The sequence below is a fragment of the Sinocyclocheilus anshuiensis genome, unplaced genomic scaffold, assembly GCF_001515605.1.
Source record: "Sinocyclocheilus anshuiensis isolate Anshui unplaced genomic scaffold, SAMN03320099.WGS_v1.1 scaffold256, whole genome shotgun sequence".
In the NCBI taxonomy this organism is placed as follows: domain Eukaryota; kingdom Metazoa; phylum Chordata; class Actinopteri; order Cypriniformes; family Cyprinidae; genus Sinocyclocheilus; species Sinocyclocheilus anshuiensis.
In genome coordinates, this window is record NW_015558587.1 from 1,233,648 (window position 1) to 1,260,728 (window position 27,081).

Sequence of the window (27,081 nt, forward strand, 5' to 3'; positions counted from 1 at the left end):
CGTGTCGGAAACGAAACGCCCATTGCCATAACGGAATGACAGCCCTGGAGACTTGTCAATACATAGAAAAGATGGTATTGATTGTACCTTACCAATTTGAGCCGGAGGTCTGATGATGAAACGGTTGAAATGGCTGATCGACAAAAGACTGATTCGCAAGCACGACTTGAGCAGGACGTTTCTCAGTGGTAAGTGTCAAGTGTTAACAAGTTTGTGGTAATTATAAGATGTGATAAAACAAATTTACTCTCACAGCGTAGGATACAGCGTCTTCTCGACATGATGTTTACCACACGGAAATTTTACTCTTTGTGGGCGGGCAAGTTGGCGACGTAGAACAGTGGGCGGACATTATGCAAATGTGTTACTTCATGACCTGTAGAGCCGTAACAGAATAACATTTTAATTCCTGACGACGCTTTTAGGCGATTGCCGACTTTTTTTTTATTTTGATAGACAACAACTTTATTTATCGTGCATTGTCGGCTTCACAACTTTGCAGATAGTTTATGTTCACATACAGCTACATGACACACTGCATGAAAGGTAATATTCGAAAAGGCATAATAGGGGCACTTTAAGGAATACATGTTAAAACAGCTTGCCATACTCAAGACGCGTTTTTAAAACTATAACTAGACTACTTTTTCAGTTGACAATGTCATGTCAACAATGCTCAGGGAGCGAGTTGCTTAAAAAACAGCGAGACGCGACGCAATGACCACAGACGTCCATCTGACGCCGGTGTACAGAGACAGAAATAGCTATTACAAAATAGCCAGAACGCCCCCGGTTACAGGCGTTACACTGGAACTATTCTGACACAGCCCATAAACTAATAAGGAGAAGCGACAAAGTGAGAACTATCTCTTTCAATCGAGATGGCATTGAGATCTAGACCATCTACTATCACAGGATGTGATACAAAACCCACTGAACCGCCTACACAGACAGCAATACTGAGCATCTTAGGCGCGTTCATGCTGTCTAGCTAGGGAGCTCGCTAGTTTTTGAGACACGGCGGCGTGTGGAAGTGTTATACAGATAATTGCTGATGCAGTTCACGGATTCACACGTACTTTGGCCCACAACGCTGAGACCTAAACGGAGCTGTATCTGGTACCTTTAAAACGCGTATTCCCGTTCCCGCTCGGGCTGTCGGTGCTTCATGCAGCACCGGGATCAGCGGCGCTCCGCTGCCCACCCGGCCATCCTCCACATCGGCTGCATTTCTCCGCTCCGTGTCGGCGCTCTGGAGCGACCGCGCTGTGCTTTTCTCGTCCTTCATTTCGCCTACATTTGACGCCTTTCAGCACAGAAATCCAGATGTAAGATACCAGTCGGCGACAGATAAATTCCAGTACAGAAGGCGGTAGAAAAAGCCCATCCTGATTTGATGAGACGCCATAGTGGGACTGAAGCGCACGGCTGTCAAATAAACCCAATCAATAAACATAAAGGGGCGGTGCTCATTATTATTCATACAACACCGTCCATTCCTGCACTTCCGGTGCTGAATTATTCATGAGAATATTTAAACCTGGGGCCAGTTGTTCAAAAGTAATCTGATCGGATTTTGGCCATCGGATTGGATCAAATCTTAAAAATGGTTTGTTCAAAAGAAAAGAAAAAAAAGATTCTGAATTCGGATTTGATCACGAAATCCAATCTTGGTTTTGATCTGGACTAAATCCTCAGTTTGTGTTGTTCAAAACGTTTTTAGTAAAATTGGGAAACTTTTGATAAAAGAAAACAGCTATTCTGATCCCAGCAGAAGGGTAGATTTCAAAAAATACAACATTTGTAACATGCAACATATCCCCAAACAGCTGTCAATATCAAACAAAAATATATTTAAAGTTTTTTTTTTTTTTTACTGATTGTAAACTACATCAATCATCAGAGATGGACTAGTCAGAATTGTGTAAATGCAATGCAAAACCAGATTCAACTTTTTGAACAATTTACCCCCTGGTGATTTGACTTTTTTTTAAATCACACATTTCATTTAGTATTCAACACAGGTTGAACATTTACTGAGTACGCAGCTCTCCAGAAGAGGCAAAAAAATCGACCATTTTCTTTTAGTTAATCAATGTCCATTTCGTTCCTATTGTAAGGGTTTCTGATAAACGACACTTCCTCCATCAGTCTGTACTGTTGAACATCAGGTCTGTAAATCTAGAGAGATTTGGAGTCATTCACTCTTATCAAGAATCACTGACCTCTAGCACTCAAACTGGAATGATTAGCTCTTCTTGTGCAATGTGTTTTGAAGCAGTTAAACTGTAAACTGAACATACATTTTGTAGCACGCTATAAATCACAGGCATATTGAGATAAATTTGACATTTTAGCAAATATAAAGCATAAAGTCTGTGACTGTAAACATGTCAAGGTAGCTGATTAGGAAGAGGAGGAAGAAATGAGGACCTAACAGTCTGACAACAAATGACATAAAACAGGTTATGAATTTCTCAACACTTTTCTATTCCAAGGACTGACGTCTATTTTTGTTACATGATGGGCACATTAAAACTATCTAAACCTGTCAAAAATGGTCTTGGGAACAATTCAATCTTTTAATATGAAAAATCATATAGAAGTGTTATTTAATCTGTAAAACACATATTATTACTTTTGTTTTTTTGTAGTGTCATTTCCACCACAACCAGCAATTTTCCCACTAACTAAACTTTATCAAATGTTAGAGCTTTAGATGACATATGAGACACCATGTGCGAAAAAAAAAACAATGTAATATAATTTTATATCCACATGTTGGACATTGCTACGCTCTTAAAAATAAAGGTTATTTTTTTTGCCATTGTTTCTATAAAGAATCTTTAATGTCAATGGAACCTCTCCAATGGACAAAAGATTCTTTAAAGTGGACAAAGGCTCTTTAAATTTTTTTAAATGTTCACACTAAAAAAAAAAAGGTTCTAAGAATTTTTTACTGAAAATGGTTTTTCCATGGCATCACTGCTAAAAACTCCCTTTTGGAATCATTATTTTTAAGTGTAGTAGACAAATTTAGTTGTTAGTTGACGAAACACCTTAAAGGGTTAGTTCACTCAAAAATGAAAATTCTGTCATTAATTACTCACCCTCGTGTTGTTCCAAACCCGTAAGACCTTCGTTCATCTTCGGAACACAAATTAAGATATTTTTGATGAAATCTGAGGGCTCTCTGACCCTCCCTCCCATAGACAGCAAGGTAACTACCACGTTCAAGGTCCAGAAAAGTACCAAGATGATCACCACCACAAAGTCGTTATTACGAGTGGGAAACTCGTTTCCGAGTTGCGGGCGTGTCAATGAGAAACATGGCGTAATCGATGGATGCAATGTCTGTAGTTGACGGTAAATTTTTGTTTAAATTGATAGTTTAGTTGTCCTATAAACTTAAATTGGTCATGTTCTTGTTACGCAGCTAGTTAATGAAATCCAAGTAAAAAAAACGCAGACCCTTTTGTATTTTCTTGTAATTTATTAAAAGAAGGTACACCGCCATCTTGTGCGGACTAAACTGACTTGAACGCACCTGACGTCGTAATTACGACTTGTCAACTTGTAAGTACGAACGTCCCAGGAGGACTTGAACGCATCAAGAGAGCCCTCATATTTCATCAAAAATATCTTAAATTGTGTTCTGAAGATGAACGAAGGTCTTACAGGTTTGGATCAACACGAGGGTGAGTAATTAATGACAGAATTTTCATTTTTGGGTGAACTAACCCTTTAAGTACAAATGAGATGGAGACAGACATGTGATCATGTCATAACTGCAATATAAAATTTTGCAATCAATGATAGAACATTTCCTGATCTCATCCTTGCAGATAAAGAATGTCTTCACTGTGGTGTCAAAGACAATTTTATTAACTTTCACAATCTGTTTGAGGCCCGAGAGACCTTAGTAGTTTAAAACTACAATCAGGTTTTATTCATACTCTGATCAGACCCATGATATAAAACATGAATAAATGCAATTAATTATCATCATTACTATGGTAGCCAGAAACGAGTTTAAAGTTAAATGTCTTAATGATGGATTTGTTTTTTTACCAATACGCAGCTTTTTACTTCGCAAGACATTAATTGTTGGACTGGAGTGGTGTGGATTATTGGGATGTTTTTATCAGCTGTTTGGACTCTCATTCTGACGGCACCCATTCACTGCAGAGCATCCATTGGTGAGCAAGTGATGCAATGCTACATTTCTCCAAATCTGATGAAGAAACAAACTCATCTACATATTGGATGGCCTGAGGGTGAGTATATTTTCAGCAAATATTCATTTTAGATTGAACTATTCCTTTAAACCTTTCGATAATTACTGTCTGATGGGTTTCGATTTGACACTTAAAAAAGAATTTAAAGGGGAAAATAACAGGTTGATTTTGTTTTTTTACAAATACAACACTGGAGTCAACTGAACAGAACAGAGGGTTAAGATGAAAATAGAATATTTCAATAATTCAGACATTGGCTTCCATGCCATTGCAGTTTCAAAGATAAGCACAAGAGGGTGACAGCAGACTACAGTGTCCGCTGAAATAAAACTCATTCTGGATCATCCAGAACAGTGTTTCCCAGATTCTGTTCAGTTATAAATGAAAAAAAAAACTAAAAAAACTGTTATTTCCAAAACACAACACAACAAACATCAAGTTTGACTTTTTATTTAGTTTGATCATTTTCTCCAACCCAAAGACAATAACACACAGCATAAGTCTAAAATATCCCATGTCATTTTCATCCATCATCACGAACTCAGTCCAACACTCGTTCCTCGAGGACATGAGACTGCGATTCAGTTCAGCATGTCAGACTCATTGGGCTCGTCCTCCCCTCCTGCACAAGTTCAGATGTGTTGAACAGCAAGTGTAAAATATCTGAGAAGGGGGCACATGTATAGATACACTCAAAAAACAACCGATACCTTTACAGATTACAAAGGGATTCTGATGGAGAAGGCAATCGTCCAAGCATGTGATACAAAGTCCACCTGGTCAAGCAGTTACACCCAGTCCCCCTGACTGACCGAAAGAAAACCTGCTTCTCAATGAAGATTAATTGAAGAATCAACAGTTTATTTCCAAATGTACAAGGGTCTGTGCATGTATCGCAAGATATAGTGAATAATGGTGACTTGAGAATTCGAACTTAGCTTGCATTACTTCAGGATGTTTACATAAAGAGTAGAAATGACAATATTTACATTGCTTTTTCACATGCGGCTGAAAAAAATCATCTTTTGGTGTTGGGAAACCTGCTGAGAGATTCGGCAAGTTCACAGATGGTTGTTTTGAACTCTTCAACATGCATAGTGTAAAAAGCAGCAGATTCAGAAAGCATTCAGGGACGAGACCGTGTTCTCACAGCAGGGATATTTCACTTTTCCCGACAGCATTTTATATGAAGTTTTGCCTCAACTCCAAGTGCTTCAAAAAAAAAACAAACAAAAAAAAGACCGTTTGGGAATATGCAAGAGCCTAAACTGCATGGAAATATCAGTAGAGGTGGTTTATGGGAAAACTGTAACTATAAACTTTGGTTTTTAAGCTTTCCTCAATGTAGCAATGTTACTATAAAGGGGTCTGAAGATACGCTTTTAAAAATAAAGATGCTTCAAAAGGTTCTTCACAGCGATGCCATAGATAGAAGAACCATTTTTGATTCCACAAAGAACCATTTAGTCAAAGGTTCTTTAAAGAATCATCTCTTTCTTATCTTTTTATAATCTGAAGAACCTTCTTTCGCCGTTTTTTGTGAAAAAGTTTCTTCAGATGTTAAAGGTTCTTTATGGAACTATTTAGACAAAAAAGGTTCTTCTATGGTATCGTGAAGCACCTTTATTTTTAAGAGTGTAGTTCATGTCAAACCTGTATGACTTTCGTCTGTGGAACACAAATGATATTGAAACGTCTCCATATAATGGAAATCAATGGAGTCTAGTCTGGATTTGGACAGTTTACACATTCTTCAAAATATATTCTTTTGTGTTCCACAGAAGAAAGTCATTCATACAGGTTTGGAGTGCCATGAGAGTGAGTAAATGACAGTTTTATTTATCTTTAAATTGCATTATGTAAAACTGGGAGTACTTAAGGAGGAAATCAGCTACAGGCCATCAAATTGAAAGAAAAAATTATATCTGTGTGCATAAGCAGCATTTAATTTTTTCAGTAGTACATGACTGCGATCCACCGCACATCTAGTCAAAACAAAGCCAACTGAAGATCATGTGCACATTATTACACCCCTAACTGAACGTCATAGGTCTTCAAATGGGATTTTTATTTGATTTGATCGGTTTGATGCATACAGGTTTGGAGTGACATGAGAGTGAGTAAATGAGTTTTATTTATCTTTAAATTGCATTATGTAAAACTGGGAGTACTTAAGGAGGAAATCAGCTACAGGCCATCAAATTGAAAGAAAAAATTATATCTGTGTGCATAAGCAGCATTTAATTTTTTCAGTAGTACATGACTGCGATCCACCGCACATCTAGTCAAAACAAAGCCAACTGAAGATCATGTGCACATTATTACACCCCTAACTGAACGTCATAGGTCTTCAAATGGGATTTTTATTTGATTTGATCGGTTTGATGCGTTTTACAATTATATACAATATACAGGCAGCACATAGTACATTTTCTTTCCAACAATCAATCAATCAAACAGGGAAGTTGTTAAATTAGACTACTTTCTGAGAGAGAGCTTCAAACATTATACACTGTGCAGTACTGGAAGCAAGTCTTAGAAAACGGGATCTTAAAAAGGGATGAAAAGAAACCGCTGATGCATCTTAAAAGCCCTCAGTATGTACAGAAGAAGCCAAGAAATCGAAAGAATCGCCACAAAACACAAAGACGCTAATAGAATGAGAAGTCTTTTTTTTTTTCTCCATATACATAACATTGCTAAAAATATTTCCCAAGCCCAAAGAACATCTCTTGATTTGGTTACCAGACTTAGTGTGGCATAACGAATGTAATTACGCAAAGTGATGAAGGAAACAAAGAAGCGAGAGATGACGTGAGGATACGGACGCGAAGTGAGCATTTCCATGACTTGATGAAACAATCATAGTGCTCTTCCTAGCCGACAAAGACAAAACAAGACGACAATGTGAGGTATATTCAGGTTAATGTTGTGAACTGCCTTTGGAAGCTGCAAGAAGAGACACTAACACGAGATGAGAACTCGAGTGAAATGACAGCAAAACAAAAAGGTCCTCTACTCTTCAGACATCACGCTCTTGCTCTTCCTGTAACGATAACCGATCATCTCTCAGGGCTTTCTTTTTAACTGGTTATGACAAAGGCACATTGCTTTAGTTCAGGCAATATTTCCATACTTCAAATCACTGCAGAAAGTCAAACAAAAAGAAAAGAAAAAAAGTCCATTCGGTGCATATAACTACATTCATGAAGGCATTATATATTCATAGTCTATATTTACAGCATCTACGCTGACCATAACCTCATTATACATCGCCGGGCCTCAAGTTGTGCTAATTCAGTGAGAAATCAATTTGAATTTCAAGAACACGCTCTTTAACTACGTTAAATTTTTAATAGATTTCGATCCTTAAGGATTGCGCTAAAACTTATTTAGTGTAGGCTATTTTCAATCTATATAAATGTATTTTAAGATTTAAAAAAACAAACAATACAAGAACACACCATCTGTGATGAGTAGAGGCAAACAAAACAACAAAATGCCAAATTAAGGGTTTTGGGGAAAAGTGTCTAGAATCTAGATTTTATGATGCAAAACTATTGGGTGATGTAATCCGCGCCAGCAGTAACAAGCAACACCCTCTCTCTCTCTCAGTCACCTCAAAAAGAGACGCTCCAGTGTCATTGTCGATGACATTTAGAAATCAATGTCAAGGTATGAGCTGTATGAACTTGCCTATTCATGATGATACATGTGATGAAGGTCAAGCACTTCTGGACAGATCCGTTAGTGTGTACATTACCGCTGACAGACAACCGTTTCATGTGAAATACGGTGTAGCCACAACATAGCTTGTATCCGGAGCATTCACCTGGTATACTTTATTACAGGACATTAGATCAACTTTACACGAAAATTAAGAAATGCCATGTACAACAATGATTTAAGGCGCCATCACAACCCATTTTCCTCTTGATTCTGAAATGCGTAAAGGTGCAAATGTTCAGACTTCGCAATTAATTCAGTATGTTGTTGTTTTTGTTTTTCTTAAAATACACCAAACCCATTAACAAGATTAAAAACATGGACAAAAACAGACAAATCAAACAAGCAGCTCCTTTGTATAGTGGCCACGAGTGATGTTTCCCCATGTAAGGGCCCTGGGCGGCAGGGTGAGCCGGAGTGTGGGAGTGCACTACAGTGACAGATTAAGTGAGAGTGCACAGCGCTAAGTGCAAGTGTGAGCATGGACATTTCGCATTAACCCCGAAGCAGAGAGAGAGACAGACGGGCAAAGAAACAAATGAAAAGATATGTACTGAGATATTTGTGATTTTGCTTCATCATTGTCACTGTAATCATCATCATCAGTCTTCATACCATCAACTCTTGACTGTGTCAGGAAGATTCCACTGCTTCCCATGCAACCCCAGGGCAGCGATCTGTGGTGATGTCACGGGGGATCATTTGGGAATGGGGAGGGGACATCTTTCCCATAGTTCCCTTGCTGGGGGTCTTTAAGATTGAGAAGGGTAGCAAATCACTGCCAGGACTGAGGGGGGAAATTGTTGACCTCGGCCAGGTCTTGTACAGGAGAGCCTTTGTGAGTGTATGTCAGCTTGATCCGCATTCGCAACTGTTGCTGTAATAAAAGAGGAGGTCAGGTACATGCTTAAGACAAAATTTCTTAAAGTATGAGTTAAGATGTTTCTCCATAAAATTGAGTCATTAATTGCTATAAATGTAAGCATTACTGGTGGCAAACTAGGGCTACATAACATGGTTTGAGATTTCTCGGATTTAAAATGTGAAAGGTTTGCCATGCGTGTTTGTAGAGCTGCACAATTTGGCAAAAAAATATTATAATATATTAATATGACCATATAATAATAATAATAATAATAATGCTAATAATAATAATAATATTATTAAAAATATTAAAGATTTAAAATAAGCATTACTATTGTAATATTATGCAAAAATAAATTGTAATTTATGCAAAATCAAATCAAATAAATTATTATTATTATTATTACAATGTAACACTAAATGACAATAAAATGGATGGTTATCTTAATTTCTTCATTCACGCAGTGCATATGAAGAGTTTGGTTCAAAAACAATTAACGCCTTTTTTTCCCGCCAAAATCAGTATTGCATCTGGTCGGTATTGAAAAGTTAATTTTTAATTTTACGCAAAATGCGAAATCCACCGAGTTATTCTGTCATGTTTTCTCGCTTTTTTTCCAAACCACGACAAACGTCAGTCTCCCTTCTCTGCAGAATGCGATATATCCGCTCAACCAATCACAGCGCACCATTTCATAGCGCTAATACAGCGTATAGGCACTAGTCAACTAAATGAATGTAACATGGCAAAGATTAATTCACTTTTGGAAGTTGAATGTAAGGGAAATGTCATTTTGGAATTTCTGTGGTCTAATGTGAGAAAAAAAAACGTGTCATGGATTTATTGCATTGTGGGAAAAAAAATAATACAATTTTATAATAAATCTTTGAAAATCGAAATCTGGATTTGAATTTTTAGTGTTATTATAACCTAAAGATGCTATGTGAAAGTTTGAAACAGAAAATAGTGGTTTTAATCTTGCCACTTTCTTGGTAAAGAAAACACATTTTTATTCAAATCAATCAAAATGGATTTATAGCATTTTGGAACCAAACTCTTCATTCATTCATTCATTCATATATATATATATACACAGTGGGTACGGAAAGTATTCAGTCCCCCTTAAATTTTTCACTCTTTGTTATATTGCAGCCATTTGCTAAAATCATTTAAGTTAATTTTTTTTCCTCAAACAGAAAATAGTGGTTTTCATCAAAAACACATTTTTACTCAAATTAATCAAAATGGATTTATAGCGTTTTGGAACCAAACTCTTCATATATGTAAATCAAGCATTTACAACTATTTGCACTAAGCCATATTGCAATTCTGTTTTTTTTTTTTTCTTTTTTTTTTTCAATTAATTGTGCAGCCCTCAAGCTTCAACTTCAGAACAAAACGAAAGTCTAATCAGCTTCGGACTGTCCTCATGCATTTGTTTTTAAAAACTAAAGGGCAGCAGCTTGCTAGCTGATTTTTCAGCAGTAAACTTTATTTACATTGCTGTTGGATAATCAGAGGGAGCTTTGCTGACAAGTTCAGTTCAGCCACTAGGAAAAGCTGCGACCAGTGAGCTTCTTATGCTGAAAACAACGGTCCTGCTCTGATTTGATCCAAACTTTTCCTCTGTAAATGCAAAACCACATATTGCAAATGCTTTTGGTTGTGTAGCCGAGTGTTTTTCTAGGATGCTCCTATACTTAAATGACACAGCCTCGAAGAGGCAATTACACATTCAAAGGGTAAAGTAACCCCATGAACTGAGTCCTAATTCAATTTCGATTGTTTGCAGAGTGCACCTCATCTTTTGTCAAGTTACGACAAGTTCATAAAAACGGTAGGTGTGACACCTTTGAGTTGATTTGGAGTCAGCTAGTGAGACGCTGCCTTCAGCTTAAACCATCAAAATCACAGAGATGTGTCATATTTACTTCTAATTTTAAACCAAGATCCATAATGGCTGGCATTGTCTTCAACTTCAGTGTAACAATATTCAGCTTCGCTCAGCTCAAACCCTCATCAGACTACTGAAGGTGCTTCAGGATGAATGGACTGATCTCTGAAGATCTACTGCGATAGGAAGCGGAGTGTGGCCTGGGCTCACAGTAACATCTTACCTTCTGTGGGTTGAGAACCCTGATGACCTGCGTGACGCTTCCCTGGTTGAGTGCTGGGACTACATTACTGCTGGGGGACAGAAGCTGCAGCTGGAATGTCTAAAAACACAAACAAACAATTAACCATTTGACTGGAGCAGGAATGATGCTATAATCGTGTTTGCATGCACATGAATATTCCAATATTAAAAGGAATTTGGTCATATTCTGATTGTGTATGCATCACATGAATGCATCAACCTGATTCCAGAGATAATAAAAAAAATTACTTCCTAAGATCTGCACAAATACAATTAACACTGTATGTCCATGCAGAACAAAACCATACAATCTTTATTTTAAAGTTATATTTATGGGCTATTTTCTTTATTTGATAGGACAGTAGAGAGCAGACAGAGTGGGGCAGGATCGGCAATGGCTTTAGAGACGGAAATCGAACTCGGGTCGATGTGAGCACAATTGCGCTATATGTGTCGGCACACTAACCACGAGGCTAATGGTGCCGACAAACCCATACATTCTTAAAATAAATTATATCTCAGATTCCTTAACTTAATTAAACAGGCTGTGAAACACACTCAACTGCAAAACAAAATATGCTTTCTTATAACCTTCTACAACATAACAGTGCTGCCTTTTGACTTGCTCACATTTATTTAATGAAATCATAGCCTTTTGAAGTTTAATAATCAAATTAGACTCCCAATTCCTGTTTTTCTATCCCCAAATTTAATACCTCTTAAAATGACAATTAGGACATTTATTATACCACTTTTTATATATTTAAGACTTTTGATGACCTTAAATTTGATCAGAAGCCGGGAGAACTCTGTGATTGGCATAACCTGATTAAGCAAATATTCTGGTTTTTAGAATATATCATACTAGAAAAACATTCTGGGATATGCCATTTAAACACTTCATGCTCCATATCCACAGTAACAGAATGTGCATGTCTTCATTTATTCATAACATTCTTATTAAACATATGCAGGAATACTCTAATAGCAGTGGATTATGTAACCAAAAGGTCTAATATAGGTGCATTTAAATGATCAGTAAAGAGAGAAAAAATGCTTGCATTTTATATCATTAGCCAGGTTAACCAACTAGAGTTCTCCGTAAACAGTGCTACTAGATGGGAAAGAACAAACCTTTGGTACTGCAGCCTGGAACACAAATTCTGTCATGTCAGCCTCGGTGGAGTTGGTGGCGTGGATGGTAATAACTGCAACATTGGGGTTGGGGTTGGACCTCTCAAATGTGAACTCAATTTTCAGACCGTTTTTGTTGTACGCCGTCATTGGCGGAATGACTGCGAGAAGAAACAGATATGATAATTGCACTGTCCTATTTTGCATTAACCACTATGATGAAATTTAATGCAAGCTCACCCGCTGCAATGTCATTGAAGAGGGGTTGAGAGGTGAGGCCGTCCAAAAGGAAAGGGGGCTGGGACATGGGCACAGAGGGAGCAGGGGTGGGGGTCGGACCACCTAAGGAGGGAGAAGGCACAACGGTATGAGCAGGGCTTCACTTGTTCAATTGTTCAATTGGGCTTCACCCAAAAATGAAAATTACCAGTGAAAAGAAGTCATTCAGGTTTGGACTGAAATGAGGATGAGTAAATAACAGTATTTTTGTTTTTGGGTGAACTACTTTTAAAACAGTAGATGTGTTTACATGCACTGATTGGAACAAATCTAATCCAATTTCAGATTCTGAAAGTTCTGTTACATGAACCCTAAACACTGCAATACGATTCACATATTTGTTTGCATGTGCATTACCTGTATTCTAAAAATAACTGCAGCATTCGTAAATTGTAAAACATAAGAAAACAAATGCATCATAGTGCAGTGCACTAGGTACTTCTGAATCTGATGTCAGATTCACATGCTTCACTTTTTCCTGTTGATCAGAATATTTCAGCTCTCATCTGATCAAAATTTCATTCAGATCAAGCTCAATCAGAACGACTGAGGAGTTTACATGAAGGCTTTTCAATCCGACTGAGCCATCGATCCCATTTTAAACAGGTTATTTAGGTGCATGTAAACTTAGCTACAGTAAAATTGGTCAGTGCTCAAAACATGGGGACACAGGAATGGCAGGATGTGAATTTGCTACAGAGCAGCAGAGGTGTGCCAGCAAGCTGACCTGTCAGAGAAAGGTCTCCCAGCAGATCCAGCAGTTCTCCTCCAGCTGACGCAGGCTTTGTGGGAACGGTTGTTTGGATAACAGGTACCACATCATTACCTCCGAGTAGGTCTAATAAATCATTTGCCTGTAAAACAGGAAACACAGACCATTAGCATACAGTAAATATTTCACCACCGCTAAATATCTGCTCAACCATACCAGAGAGGTTTTTTTCCATTACTCTAGCAGAGGTTCTCAATCTATTATTACAGACTCCAACGCACCATACATTTTGGATGTCTCCCTTACCTAGTACACCTGATTCAGCTTGTTAGATCAGATTCATTAGTAGAGCTCTCACTGAACTAAACTGCCACTGTGTTCGAATTGCCAAACTGTAGCATAAAAAAAAGTACATAATTTGACTAGATGAGGTATGCAGAATAAATGCATTCCCAGACACTACATTCACCATATTGACAGCTTTCTGACCGCATGTTCTTTGACCCATAACATGCTAATCACCATGAAAATAATTTACTCTGCTATTGTTCAAGTAGCACAATTCAACCTTGAGGAATGGCGTTCTTGGTGCCTAAAATACTTGCGTTTGAGCTGCCCCGCTCATTGTCCTCTGCCTTTTATTTTTTTCTAACCTGACGGCCCTGTATCGCCCATGGCATCATGAAATTGACTGACCTTATTTTAAGGTCAGATGCCATACTGAGTTTAACATTAATGAAAATGAGGCTGTGAGGGATAGACTGACTTAGGTAATTTTCCCAAGTGACAACTTTCAAACCTTAGTGAATTTTTGTTTGTTAAGAAGTTACTTCAGCTGATCAATCAGTATGTTGTTAAATGACAGTACAATCCTTAGAACACACTGTACTTCTAGCAAAGTAATGATGTGTCATGTATACTGGATTTTTGACACCCTGTTTTTTGCATCATGTCTATGAGGGAAATACTTACATTTAGAGGCTGAATACACCGTCAGATTATTGGATTGAGAAACCATGCTCTAGAAACCCACCTGACTGGCTGGTTGAGTGATGCTGGGCAGATGTTTTGTGTCCAGTATGGTTGATTCTGTTTCTCCATTGGTCTGGACAATCTCTGCTGGGCCGTTAGTGCCTGTTTTTTCCATAATAGGCATTCGCTCTAGTAATGCAGGTCTTCATGGGAAAAAGGAAGAAAGAGTGAGGATAATAAACTGAACCTAGGGGGGGGAACATTAAATGTTAAAATTAAGTGTGACAAAGATGAGTCTGGAACAGTAGGTGAGCGCTTACCTCATGTGATCATATTTTTTGAAAAGTGCATTATATTCCACAGCTCTCTGCTGCAGCTCCACATCTATGCTGCTGCCGTATATCGACACCACTTTTTTGATTCGACTGCAGAGCAAATTAAAATAAATGAAAGATCAGGGCCTCATCCGTTTGGGAACACAAGCTCATTTCAAGAAAATACATCCTCAAGTGACTCAGAACAGGCATGCTCACTTCAGGCTGCTGAAACGGGTGGACAGCTTCATGATAGCAGTCAGGGAATAACCTCTCGTTACAGGGGTGGACAAGTTAGAAACGAGGAGACCTTCTAAAACATCCAGGACCTCATCTTCAGAAACCTGAGAGATGAAATCGGATACAATTGTTCTGCCTTTAAAATAAGTGTGTGTGTGGTTTGAAGGGCATACAGGTCATTTACCTGAATGGGTTCCTCCTCCTCACACTGGCCTGAGACCAACAGGTCTCCATACTCTCCTATGCACCAGGATGCCACCTGTACTAGAGGTTGCTTCAGGAAGAAAAGTTTGAGTTAGTTCACACAGACATAATTCTGTTGACATTTAGTCATCCATATGTCATTCCAAACATTCTTTGAATGGGGTATGATGCATTCAGGGTCCAAATATAGTATACGTTCTACTCTGCTGCTCACACAAAGCTATTTTATGACTGCAGAAGACTTGGAATGTAGGCACACAAGTTGCATGAACTTTTTTCAACAGTTCTCTGTCATTATCATCAAATTGGAGATCAGCATCTGTCACTATTTACTTTCATACAGTGAATGGAAAAGAGCAGAATGAACATTCTTTTCAAACATCTCCTTTTGCATTTGAACGAAGCCCAATCGGTCACATGGGTTTGGAACAACAACATGCTAATTTTCGGTTTTGGCAGATTCATTTTATTGTATGAAACTAACAGATGACAAGTTTTGCACTTTGGGTTTACAAGTCCAGTGAAGAGAAAACAGTGTTAAGATGATTCTAACCTGAGAGATGTCATCCAGGAGGGCTTTGTAGAGTCTCTGTACAGTGTAGGCATGCATCTCTACACTATTTGTGATGAGCTGGATGAGGTTGGGCACAGAGTCATCTCGGACATAACTCCCTGCCTACAAGAGCAGATACAACAAAACAGGTACATCAGAAGGGCATTTTAAACCCCATTGCCACCAAAAGGGTGCGGTTTTGTGCATTTCCACCCAAAAAAAAAACAAAAACCTTACAACACTTTGGCTTTTAACCAGGAACTGCTAACAATTAATTGCTACTCAATCTGGAAAGACCACTGCAAAACTACACTGAATTAAATTATTGCGGATGTTAAAATGTCCTCAAGACTTGTGTTTATTTGTGGGAAGGTTATATCATCATTTGGCTCAAGTTAGTAGAAATGCAAACTGAAAGATGTCTGCAGATCCCTGGCCAAGCACTGGCTTTAGCATGAGCACAACACCATTTTGGTGGAACAAGGGCATTAAATGACATACAGAACTAAAAACACACATCACCAAGACTTAGATTAAGAAATGCTCTCAGAGAAAATAGGATCATTCTTCACATTCTATACTCAATATTAAGAGTTCATCAGCAACCTATACAAAACACTGTCTATTCCAAAGTGTACTTTAAATTTACATCACGTGATAAACTCAAATAATCATGAATGTGATCTAATTTAATGGTAGGAGTAAAGCAGATTATTAGTAAGAAAGAATGAAAGCAAGACATTTACCGTTGTCAAAACCCTCATAATGGTGTCTATGTGCCATCTTTTGGAGGGTGCATACCTGCAATAAAAAATAAAAAAAAGTGTTAGATATATATGTGCAAACCAGCAGTCTAAAGCTTACAAAATATAAAACCAAGCCACCAAGGCAAAAAGCATCAAACTAAGTAATACTCTTTAAAACACTCTTAAAACACCAAATCCCTTTTAGTGCTGTCAGATATAAAGGTGTCAACAGAATGAGCTTCTGCCGATGGATCACTCATTTTATCATCACACAGCCACGAGCTGCTCTACTTGAACAGCTCTTTATTTTTTCATGGGCTTGCTTATTGAATTTGATCGGATTCACTTAACTAGGCTTTTACACTATTTTAACTCTAATAAGAGACTGCAGGCTTTCCTAAGGGCTGCAAGGACGTACAACATTACTGCTGTGAATATGGAAATCATTGGTGCTTCCTCTCGCATGATTTCTGCACAACATAATTTGCATGATTTCACAATAAACAGCCTTACTTCTCAGCAGCCAGGAAGATCCCTGATGCGCAGTCCGCTTTGAAATCAGGGTCACAGGAGTCCAGGAAATACAGAAGCTCTTTCATCATGCCCCGGATGTTGTTGCCGTTAACAAGGGCAAAGCTCAGCTCCATCGCACGCCTGTGAAAAGGACAAGCGTAATCAGTGGGACTCATCCTCTTATGCTATACGTGATATATAAATCCATCCATGAATTACCTTTTAATGGACACGTCAAGGTCTTTCAAGCAGTCCACAATAGTGCTTCGATGTCTCTGCACAGCATTGTGGTCTGTCTGCACAGTCTTCAGTAGAGAGGTCAATGCCACATATCTGATTAGGGATAGTAATAATTTCAAAGCCCTATAATTTTGAAAATCAAGTCTACAGTGGACAGCACATGAGCTATTTCAGTCCACAGTAAAGCTGATGTCAGAAACAATGAGGTCAACATTTGAAACACTCAGTCGATGGATCACTCAAGGTCTTCATCACTGAACAGCATTAAACTGCTTCACGCTGGTCACTTCATGAACGTCACATACCTGATGTTTTTGTCATTGTTGAGAAGAAAACGTCCCAGAATGTTAATTGCTAAAACCTGTAATAACATAAACAACAGCATTTTCAAAAACTTTCTGCACACACCTTTGAACCACTTCACACAGCACTGCCAATCTGAGTAACACTCACTCTTAGTCCACTCTCTGATTTGATGTCCATAATAGTAAGAACCGTTTCGTAGAGGATAGCATTGCCTACATTTTTACTCGTCTCTGTGTTTGTTGCAACCTATTAAAAATAATTTGATGGGAAATCTTTAGAAGGTACAAAGGAAAGTTACGTGGTTATAAAGTAGATCTAATCAGACTGCTTACCTGTGCAAGAATGTCATTCATAGCTTCACTAGAATCATCATCACCCTTTCCCAGAATTCTCAGTAGCCTCAATATCCGCACCTTAAAAATGCCAAGAGACACAGTGTGGCCCAGAGGAGCTCATCAGATTGCTTTAGGGTATAAAGAACAGGCATATCACCTCATATGGGCACAATGGATTGCAAACTTAAGGACCACTCTAAAAATCAATTTCTTGCATCGGACCAAAAAAAATGACATGTGAATTAAATTTTGTAATGTACCCCATCAACTGCAACATTAATAGTGCTGTAAGAGATTTTATTTAATGGAATGGCACTCTATTGCATGACATATCATTGAAAATGGTGTCCTAAAATAATGTCTCGGTGACAACCCTAAGTGTAGTAAAAGGGGCTGACCCAATCAAAAGAAAAAATGAAAGGCACTTTCTGCCTCATTTTGCATGTTCATAGATCAGTCCATATAAGGGAAGCAGGAAGTTGATCGCACGTTGAGATGAATCATTTAAGTAAAGCGCAGAGCAATTTTGAGTTTGTCATGGGAGAGTGCAATTTTGCTACCACTGCAAAACTACAACTGGAATAAACGTTATCTTTGCAGCCCTGGTTTTAGAAAACGGAGGCGTGTCTAATTCAATAAAACAGAAGAGCCAACATCACTTAGGGGACTTTCAAATACAGCAACATTAACAGGAGATGATGTGTCTTTACCTGCAGGAAAGGGTCACTGATGCCAGACACATCGTGCTCAGGGGAGTAGCCTGACATGATTAGGTTCTTCAGGATTCGTACAAGTTGTGGAACCAGCTAGAAAAAAACCAGTGGGAGAAGAAATGAAAGACTATCAGCAAGGTTACAGCAGGGTCATAGAGATTTCAAAACAGGACAGCACATAAAAAGGGTCAGTAAGTGTCAATACACGTAGGCACCCCGAGTTGATCATCTTCCAATAGAATGGTTTCACTATACATTAAGACATGGAGATCATGTCAGTGGTGTTTTTTGTTTGTTTGCCATTTTTCTGTGTGTATTAACATGATCCTTATTAATTTGGCAAAAGTCTCCATTTCATATGTGCCCCCACTTTAATGTACATATTGGAAAAACCACAACCCAATAGTGACCGTATGAAAGAGAAATTAATCTAAAGGTAAACGCAGGACAAGTGAAAATGTATATGAGGTCTACGTAATCCTGAATAAAAACAAAAGAAAACACTTAAAATGACAACAATTGCAAAATAAACAGTACATCAAAACCAAAAATTGGACTACATCTACAGTGACCATGATGAGACTTTTTTTTGGCTTGTTTTCTTTAAGCATGCACCAGCTATGAAACCAGAATGTCCTCTTACCTTCTCATTCTAACACAATGCAGGAATTGTAACGAAGACAAATGACAGAAAAAATATGAAGTAGATGTTAGGGGGCAATTGGAAAAAAGTCACTTTCAGAGAATAGCTTAACATAATGCTACGGTTATGAGCATGAGAGGTGGGCGTGCTGGCACAGTAGATCAGGCTGGGGGTGGGAAGATTAGAAGCAGATACACAGAGAGGAAGAACCCGTATTCATCTCCCACTGAGATAAACACACCTGCAGCTAAATCCAGGACAAGCATCCAGATTTCAGTAAGGACTACAGTCTCACTTCAGTAGTCATGTCAACGCTATCAGCAACAGATAAGAGTGCTTTTGTGTAAGAGTGGCTGATGTGGTGCATAAACCGTTTTAGAGGTGACTGCTGAAGGTCAAGGCATGAACGCTTGCTACATACCTTCCTGAAGTGAGAGAGCATGTCAGGACTTCGCTCACACATTTCAGTGAGCAGGACAACAGATGTGTGGAGAACTCCTGCAGAAAACACAGAACAATACACTGATTTCCTTATATAACTCGTGAGCAGGTTTGTTTACATTAGGAAAATGAACAAACCAATTTTCTCCTGTTGCTGCTGAATGTGACTGCCTTAAATCTGAACATATTAAAAAAGCTAAAGTTTTCTAATGCTTAACGAGGGACTGACAGTCATTTTACATGCGTCAACTTCACATTTGAACATTTTTGCTTAATTTGATATGATACAGATTTCTGTAATTTTGTCTTATTTTGTTTATGGAGGATGATGACCTTGTTTTTTTTTTAATAACAGAAAATTACATTGAGGACAGGGGGAAAAAAATCAATAAGTAACTTAAACAATATAACTGATTACGCGGGCTCCCTCTAGTGGTACGCAGAGGAATCACTGACTTAAATATACATTAATGTTAAAACAGTGTTTCCCAGCCACTGTTGTCGGGTGTGCCATGGAAAATTATCAAAAACTTCCTTATCTCTATTATATTTCGTTATTATTTTAAATCAGTGCTACTGGTCATTGTTATGTCGGTTTGTGGGTTTTACAATATTTTAACCAATGAAAAGCATTCAAAAGAGCTTGTGACTAAACTTTGTAACGCCATTGGATCCTCATTGTCAGTCAAACCTCATAACTCCACCCCGCCTCCATTCAGAATGAAGCGCCGCAACACGCATTTGAAGACAGATGTCTACTTCTTCACAATGCAAGGGTAAATAAAGAACTGATGTTTGAATAAGTACAGCGTTTCTTTACTCAAGAATCGCTGTCTATAAAGGCTAATGTTTTTGTGTGTATAAAGAACAGAGAAGAGTCTTGGCATTTGCTGTCTAGTTGTTGCCAATACACTTTTGTACGTTTTAAATATCATAGCTGTTCGTATTTTATATCGTGAGATTTTGGCCAAATGTATTAACAAGAGAAACTGAGTGTTTCTCAGTAAAACTTTTATTTACCTGTATGTAAGCACAGTGCAGTATTAATGTTCAAACTGTATTTACAATGTTTAAAGTGGCAGACAATAACAAATATTCTTATTTGGAATAAAACTGCCTCATTTTTAAAATGTGCATAGCTGTAGCTGAATAATTAGGCCTACTACGCTACTGTATTTTAATGTTGGTCATTATGGTGGTACTTGGAGAGCCAAATATTTTCTGAGGTGGTACTTGGTGTAAAAAGTTTGACAACCACTGGCTTAGAACATTACATTAGAAAAAACCTTCAAGAAATTGCTAATTTTCCCCATTTAAGAAGTTGGCAGCATCCACCTTAAATCAAACTGTCAAAATGTAAAGTTTAAATTTTTTATTTAACATGCATCAGTTTTTCAATATGTTAAGGCATATACGAGGAAAATTTTCTGCTTAGTAAGAACGATGCATCTGTTTATTAGTTTTTAATCAAAATAAAATGAGACCTATGGGAAAGGTTAAAGAGTGCAGCTCTCACCATGATTTTTCTCGCTGAGCAGGTTTTTTGTTGCTGGCAGGAACATCTCCATCAGCTCCGGGACTTTGCGGATGACGTGAACCGCACACAGTGCTGCCTGAGGGCGAAGAGCTCATGTCAAAACCATTCACACATTCAGAGCTCGACATCCAACTGGACATGAAGTCCACGTTCAGCTGTGAAGGAGTGTGTAATACCTTTTTCCTCAGATAGGAGTTTGACGTTTTGAGGAGTTTCTCCACTTCTCCAGCTAAGTCACGGCACATTTCGGATGAGCCCATACAGCCCAGGGTGCACAAGGCTAGTCCTTGCACATACTGTGTACTGTGGTTCAAGTCACTGCAGAGAGAAGATTAGATGAAGATGCACAGCAATGCATACGATAATTTAAGGCTTAATTTAATTCTCAATTGGTGGGTTGCAGGGGGAAAAGGATGCTAAAATTAAATATATTTCAATAGTTCAGACAAAAAAAAATTCTACTTTTAAAATGGAGAAATTGAGGTAGCTTTCTGTATCTTTTGTTTATTTCAAAGGCTGTGCATCCAATCAAACACCATAATATTTTAGTGCAAATTAATCTAGGAAGAACTGACAGCAAAGCGACCAAAGTCATTCATTTTCAATGAGAGCTGGCAATTACATGCAACATTCCTGTAGTTCAAACAGTAGAGCATGGTGCTAGCAACACCAAGGCCATGGGTTTATTTCCCAGGGAATGCACAAACTGATAAAAATGCATATACTGAATGCAATGCAAGTTGCTTAAAATGCATTAAATATGGTTTGTTCTGACCACAATTTGTCGTGAATTACTGGCTGTTGAGAGCATAAAAATCTAATTTAAGCAATGCTTAAGACACCACAATCGTTTCCTGTTCAGTCAAAATTTTGGTACGAGTCCTCAAGAAAAATCAAGAGGCAATTACATCAACATGGGGCACTGGTGTGCCTTTTTTTTTTGAAGAAATGAAGATCTGCAATAAGATGTTTGAGAGATACTAAATGGAACAAAGAAAGAGAGCAATTTAAGATGCCATCACACTCAGGAAGCAGATCCCCATCAACCTGCACTTTCCACTCTCCACCTACAACGGTCACATTAAACTCCCACCAATCACACAGCCAGCTGTGATTCATGGAAGTGTTGAAACAAGATGAGATCCCTGCCTCACTCACTTCTTGATGCAGTTTGTCATTAAGAGATGAACGTCCTGCCTCTCGTCCAGAAGTAGCATGGCTCCCAGGTATCCTATCCGTTTGTCTGTGAATTTCTGTGATGCAATCAGTTTCAGGCACTCCAGCTGAAAATGAGATTTTGCCCATCAAACACTGCAAAATTCTGTCTGTTTAAAGTGGGCGCTTCCTGCAGCCCTTTTAAAGATTCCTGTAATTTCTGAAATACTGTTTTCTCACCTGGCCAAAGTGTGCCGGGTAGCCCAACATGTGCATATAAAGCAGCTTAGCCACATTTCTACAGCGGTATGTGTTGTCCTCTTCTCTAAAGGATGACCTAATGGCAGCACACTCTTTCTGGATCATCTCTCGCTCCTCGGCCTGGGTTCGCGCCGTCCGGATTGTCCGGATCAGCTCCCGCAGTCTGATCGGAGCTGGCATCCTCTGTAATAAAAGCACAGTGTCAGCCAGTGGAGTGTCACAGCAGTGCCAATATATCTGCCAAGACTAATGATGATTTATACAATGCTTGCATTTGCCAGAGCAACATAAGATCAAGTGAACATGAAACAAATTCACAGTTTTAAGTGGTAGTTTTTCTCAAATGAACCAGTGAAAAACTTGTGAAGTGACTTTCAGAGCAGCTCTGGAGATGAAGTTCATGTGTACATGTCCTCAGACGCTGAAAACACTGAGCTCGTGAAGCAGACAAAACTACGCCACTCATTCACACAGAGATATGCAGAACATGTAGACTTATTAATGACATGCACTGACTGGGCTGTTGTATTTTTTTCTGCTGAGATCCGCTTTTAGATTAATCTAAATCGACTAAAAATGTTCAGAGCTTCATCGTTGCTAGACATAAATTATACAATTTATACAATACAATATCGTCTATTGCCCAGCACTAGTATATTTTATATATTAATAATATGATGTATAATGTATGTTTAAGATGTTGACAGGATGCAATGCCTGCAATACAGTTCTCACACTAAACCCCTTTGCACCTTTAAATCCTCTTTAAAAGCACCATATCTACATCCATATTCTTTCAGACCAACTTTCATTGTGTTGCATCTCAGACTTTTTTGGGGGACCATCTCAACACGAGTGCTTGGTTTTTAAAACATTTTCCAGTTAACATAGTATAATTTTAAAAATGAATCTATAGTTCACTGGGTTCAGCTGGTCTTATATAAACGCTACCTAAGAAATGCATCCAAATAGGGACAGATGAAACTGAAGCCTGCCTAATTATACAGGCTGTCCTTAAAGTCCGCATGAAATCAAATTTGACTTTATTTACTTTACTAGCGCACATTGCTAGTAATGATGTGAACAATTAATCCGTGCAAGTTAGTCCGCTGAAAAAAATTGTTTGTCTTCGTAATCTTTAATCAAAATCTGAACATTTACTTCCGCTCTGGAATGGCATTCCTTTTCTGATGACGTCAGTTTGACGGCTTGGGCAGAATATCCTTAAACACACCCCTCCAACCGTTAGATTGCTATGAGTGAGAGCCCGAGAGGAGGAGCGCAAAAATAAAACCATGCCCTCTATTCAATATTCCGTTTCAGCTGGAAATACGTCACTACACTGAAATAAAGTCGGCAGCAACTTCCGGTTCACGCAGACTTTAAGGCCAATTAGTTGACTAGACATTCAAGCAACACACTAGCTGATTTTTTAAATATGCAGTTTTGTACATCCCCCATTCAATAAAAAAAAAGAAAATCTTTTCAGACCTTTTTAGACATCAAGCTTAATGGAATGATATCTCTGTTTATATAAAGCATGCTTTTCTCATGACATTAACTAATAAATTAGATTTTACAGTCCACAACAGCAACCAGTTGTCAAATCTAAATGAAGCGTTGCCATGTTAATGACGTAAATAGGGAAATCGTTCTTGCTCTGTGAGATGAATCAAGCACAACACCCCAGAGCGCTCTCTTGATCAGTCGTTCTGCAGAGCTCTAAGAATCCCAAAGGACGCCAAGCATCTCATAATTGCATCTAATCTCATAATCGCCAACATGTGGCGATCTTTTCTATGGGGACAGTCAGTCTGGAAAAGGCAGACATCAGAGTATGGCCATAATCAGCTCTATCAGCCAATGTGACACAAGCAGGTGGAATCACCTGTGAAATTCCATTCCTTCAACAGAATCTGGTTTCAATCCACTGGAGGCTGATTAAAAATTCAAAGGGAGCACATACAAAGTGGTAAGATTACATGATTGCCTATTTATGCCCAGCTGCGTGAGCCTATTTCTACAACATTCAACGTGAATCCAGCTCTAACACAAACATCTGGAGCAACCAAACGGATAAGGGCACTTGACAGAAACATTGCCTTCACAGTAGGAGGGATATTGTGCTATAAAGTTTCAAGATATTGAAGTTAATCTGGTTATATTTGCTTTCCAAAAATTTGACATGACAACTAATCAAAAGAGAAACCCAATAAACATATATTAGCATTCGAAATGAAGGCAAATAACAATGCAGATATACAGGTAAAGAGAGCACAGAAAGTAGAGGTCAGACTAACACCTGCCACACAGGAGAAAACTGATCTTCAGCTCATAAACAGTGAGAATTAGATGGTTATTAGCATGGAAGGAGTGAAATGGGGCTGCTAATAGAAAGAGAAGGCTCATCTATCAAAAACCCTCTCTGGATTATCGTAGGAAGGTGTCGTAGGATGTGCGGGGACAGCTTTGTGGCAGTTAAATATATGAACGTGGAGCATATAAACAGACTGAACAGGAAATTACTCATCCTGCAGACTGAGGTTGAACGGACATGGCATTCAAGTTCAAACATTACAGTACTTTCACCCCACACAAAGAGCAGCTCGTCGCAACGCGGTGATGGAGTGTATGGATAGTGTGAGGTCACCTTGTAATTAAATGTAAGTTGCAAAAACAAGCAATCAGTGGCACTGGAAAGACGGAGCACTACAAGTGGTTTACTGCTCTGAGAACGCACATTAATCACACCAGGAGATCCATCTCACACACACATACATACATGCATACAGAGCCAAGACGCAACACAAAGTTAATATTCCTCCCTTCCTCCATGCAGAGATGAGAGCTGCTTTTGGCTCTCCATCACAGAGGAGCCCCACACTTAGCATGCAGCACCTACCGTATTGACCCGAATATAAGACAATGTTTTTTTCTTGGAAATACATCTGAAAAAACGCTGTCGTAAAGTGTATATTTTTTTAATGTGATTGTTGGTACATTTTACCAGTTTTTACCATACTTTCAAAACAAAAATTAAAATAGGAAAAATATGCAATATGAAAATAATTGAACACAAAATGTGTTTTACTGAGAAAAAAAACAGATTTGGCTTTTAAAAAGCCTTTTTCCAAAAGGTACATCTGGAAAAAGGGGGGTCGTCTTATAATCAGGGTCGTCTTATATTCGGGCCAATACGGTAATTAAGCTGCTCGAACCAGAAAGGAACTACAGTAATTACTTGCTAAACAAAGACATTCTCAGCATCTCCCAGCAGAACAACAAAAGTTACGGTCGCAAATGGTTGGATAGTGCAAAGAAGAGTGTTTAATGACAAATATGCAATGTCACTGTCCAATTAATAAGCATGTAGTGATAAAAGCAAAGTGTTATTCTAAGGTATAAAACATGCAGTGGCCTTTATCTCAAGTTCACAGTTTTGCGAAAAACACATTTTCATTCTTATGGTTTTAAAAACAGAAATTCAAAGAAAGGACAGCTAAAGTGATATTCTTGCTATCATTAATATTACTCTTTACTGTTATGACTGCAAAACCAGTTTGTAAAATAAATAAATAAAAAAATATATAGTACAGACTCTATAAAATGCATCAGAATTATTTGTTTTCAGAAACTATAATAAATGGGCATATTCCAAGGAATTTTAACATAAATACTGCAGTTTAAAAGTGATATGAACCTAATGTATATATCTTTGGGTCTTTTGATACATACATTTTCCCCATTTTTAAACATCTTTGTCTTCACTAGTAGTTAATTCAGAATGGCACTTTTGTGTGATTTTTTTTAAGTACAAATATTCCAGTTTGTCTCAATTAATATGAGGTCATAAAATCTGCATACATATTAGCATTAGAAATTAGGGCTTGAGAAGTCAATGTAATTTGATATTTGAAATTTAAAAAAGGCTCTCAAATTTGAAGCAACAACTGGCTGACAAAGAACTTTGAGTCTGTTAAAATGAGCACTGACAACTATCTATTAAATGAGATATTACAGTCACAAAAATGCGGGAAGCAAATAAACCCAAAAAGGTTCAGAATGACTGTTTTTGTTTTTTTTTTACAAAACGAAACAATCAAACCAGCGTCTCGGCTATCACATTTTTTCCACTTCAATAAGCTCCAGCAATAAGTAACTAGCATTTTGTATTGTGTCAGATGCCTTCACACAGTACTTGGTATTCTGCCAGTTCGATGAAAGCCAAGTCTTCTTTCTTTGAGGAAAGGAGAGTTCATTTCTAAGGCTACGTCCACACAAAGCCAGAGCTTTCCCTATCCAATCTTTTTTTCCCCTCGTCTCAAGAAATATCTGCGTCCACACGAAACCACAAAACCGACACAAAACGATGTAGTATACATGCCAGACCAGCATGTAATTCTGCCACAGAGATACACTAAAAACGGAGAAGTCTTGTACTATGCGCATAAACCTTGCGCGCGGTATACAAACGAAATGGAACAATACATTTATTAATCTGTGTTAATGTTAGTTAATAATAAGACAATCATGCAATGTTTGTTCATGTTTTTGTTGCCGTTACGTGACGTAGCGGTGTCTGACTGGGGGCAAGACGTGGGCTGATGACATCATCGTTTCAGAAAATATACAGATTCGGTGTCCACACGAAAACGCAAGGGCGGCGTTTTCAGATTTATCCACTCTGGGACCCGGTTTCAAAAAATATCGGTTTCACTCTCCTAAAACGCCGGATCCGTCTGGACAAAATGCCTATAGGATACAAAATTTATGCGTATACAGCTAAACGCGTCTCCATGTGGACGGGGCCTTAGACT

General features: G+C 38.2%; 1 protein-coding gene, 1 long non-coding RNA gene and 1 pseudogene across 5 annotated transcripts in view; 1 reads left to right on the top strand and 2 right to left on the bottom strand.

Annotated features, from left to right (window-relative positions):
• LOC107679893 (PH domain leucine-rich repeat-containing protein phosphatase 2-like) overlaps positions 1-1,425 on the bottom strand; it is a 70,576-nt pseudogene extending 69,151 nt beyond the window's left edge.
• Positions 1,426-5,862: 4,437 nt separating this feature from the next.
• LOC107679904 (uncharacterized) lies at positions 5,863-6,944 on the top strand. The gene is made up of 2 exons (XR_001633097.1): positions 5,863-6,038; positions 6,337-6,944. It is a non-coding gene; the product is annotated as an uncharacterized LOC107679904 (long non-coding RNA).
• ap1g1 (adaptor related protein complex 1 subunit gamma 1) overlaps positions 6,919-27,081 on the bottom strand; it is a 29,766-nt gene continuing 9,603 nt past the window's right edge. For 2 of the 4 annotated variants that reach the window (XM_016475623.1, XM_016475624.1), the window contains exons 2-24: positions 22,244-22,447; positions 22,007-22,131; positions 21,025-21,166; positions 20,828-20,924; positions 19,292-19,368; positions 18,871-18,879; positions 18,225-18,320; positions 17,512-17,592; positions 17,327-17,425; positions 17,179-17,234; positions 16,853-16,966; positions 16,634-16,774; positions 16,121-16,175; positions 15,375-15,497; positions 14,802-14,891; positions 14,597-14,721; positions 14,384-14,488; positions 14,125-14,266; positions 13,107-13,233; positions 12,341-12,442; positions 12,101-12,261; positions 10,947-11,045; positions 6,919-8,841 (exon numbers count right to left, since the gene is read on the bottom strand). In XM_016475623.1, the coding sequence (XP_016331109.1) occupies positions 8,740-8,841; positions 10,947-11,045; positions 12,101-12,261; positions 12,341-12,442; positions 13,107-13,233; positions 14,125-14,266; positions 14,384-14,488; positions 14,597-14,721; positions 14,802-14,891; positions 15,375-15,497; positions 16,121-16,175; positions 16,634-16,774; positions 16,853-16,966; positions 17,179-17,234; positions 17,327-17,425; positions 17,512-17,592; positions 18,225-18,320; positions 18,871-18,879; positions 19,292-19,368; positions 20,828-20,924; positions 21,025-21,166; positions 22,007-22,131; positions 22,244-22,444 (2,469 nt within the window). In that variant the 5' untranslated portion in view covers positions 22,445-22,447 and the 3' untranslated portion in view covers positions 6,919-8,739. The remainder of the gene's footprint in view (positions 8,842-10,946; positions 11,046-12,100; positions 12,262-12,340; positions 12,443-13,106; positions 13,234-14,124; positions 14,267-14,383; positions 14,489-14,596; positions 14,722-14,801; positions 14,892-15,374; positions 15,498-16,120; positions 16,176-16,633; positions 16,775-16,852; positions 16,967-17,178; positions 17,235-17,326; positions 17,426-17,511; positions 17,593-18,224; positions 18,321-18,870; positions 18,880-19,291; positions 19,369-20,827; positions 20,925-21,024; positions 21,167-22,006; positions 22,132-22,243; positions 22,448-27,081) is intronic. The other 2 variants (XR_001633096.1, XM_016475626.1) reach the window with 2 other exon arrangements.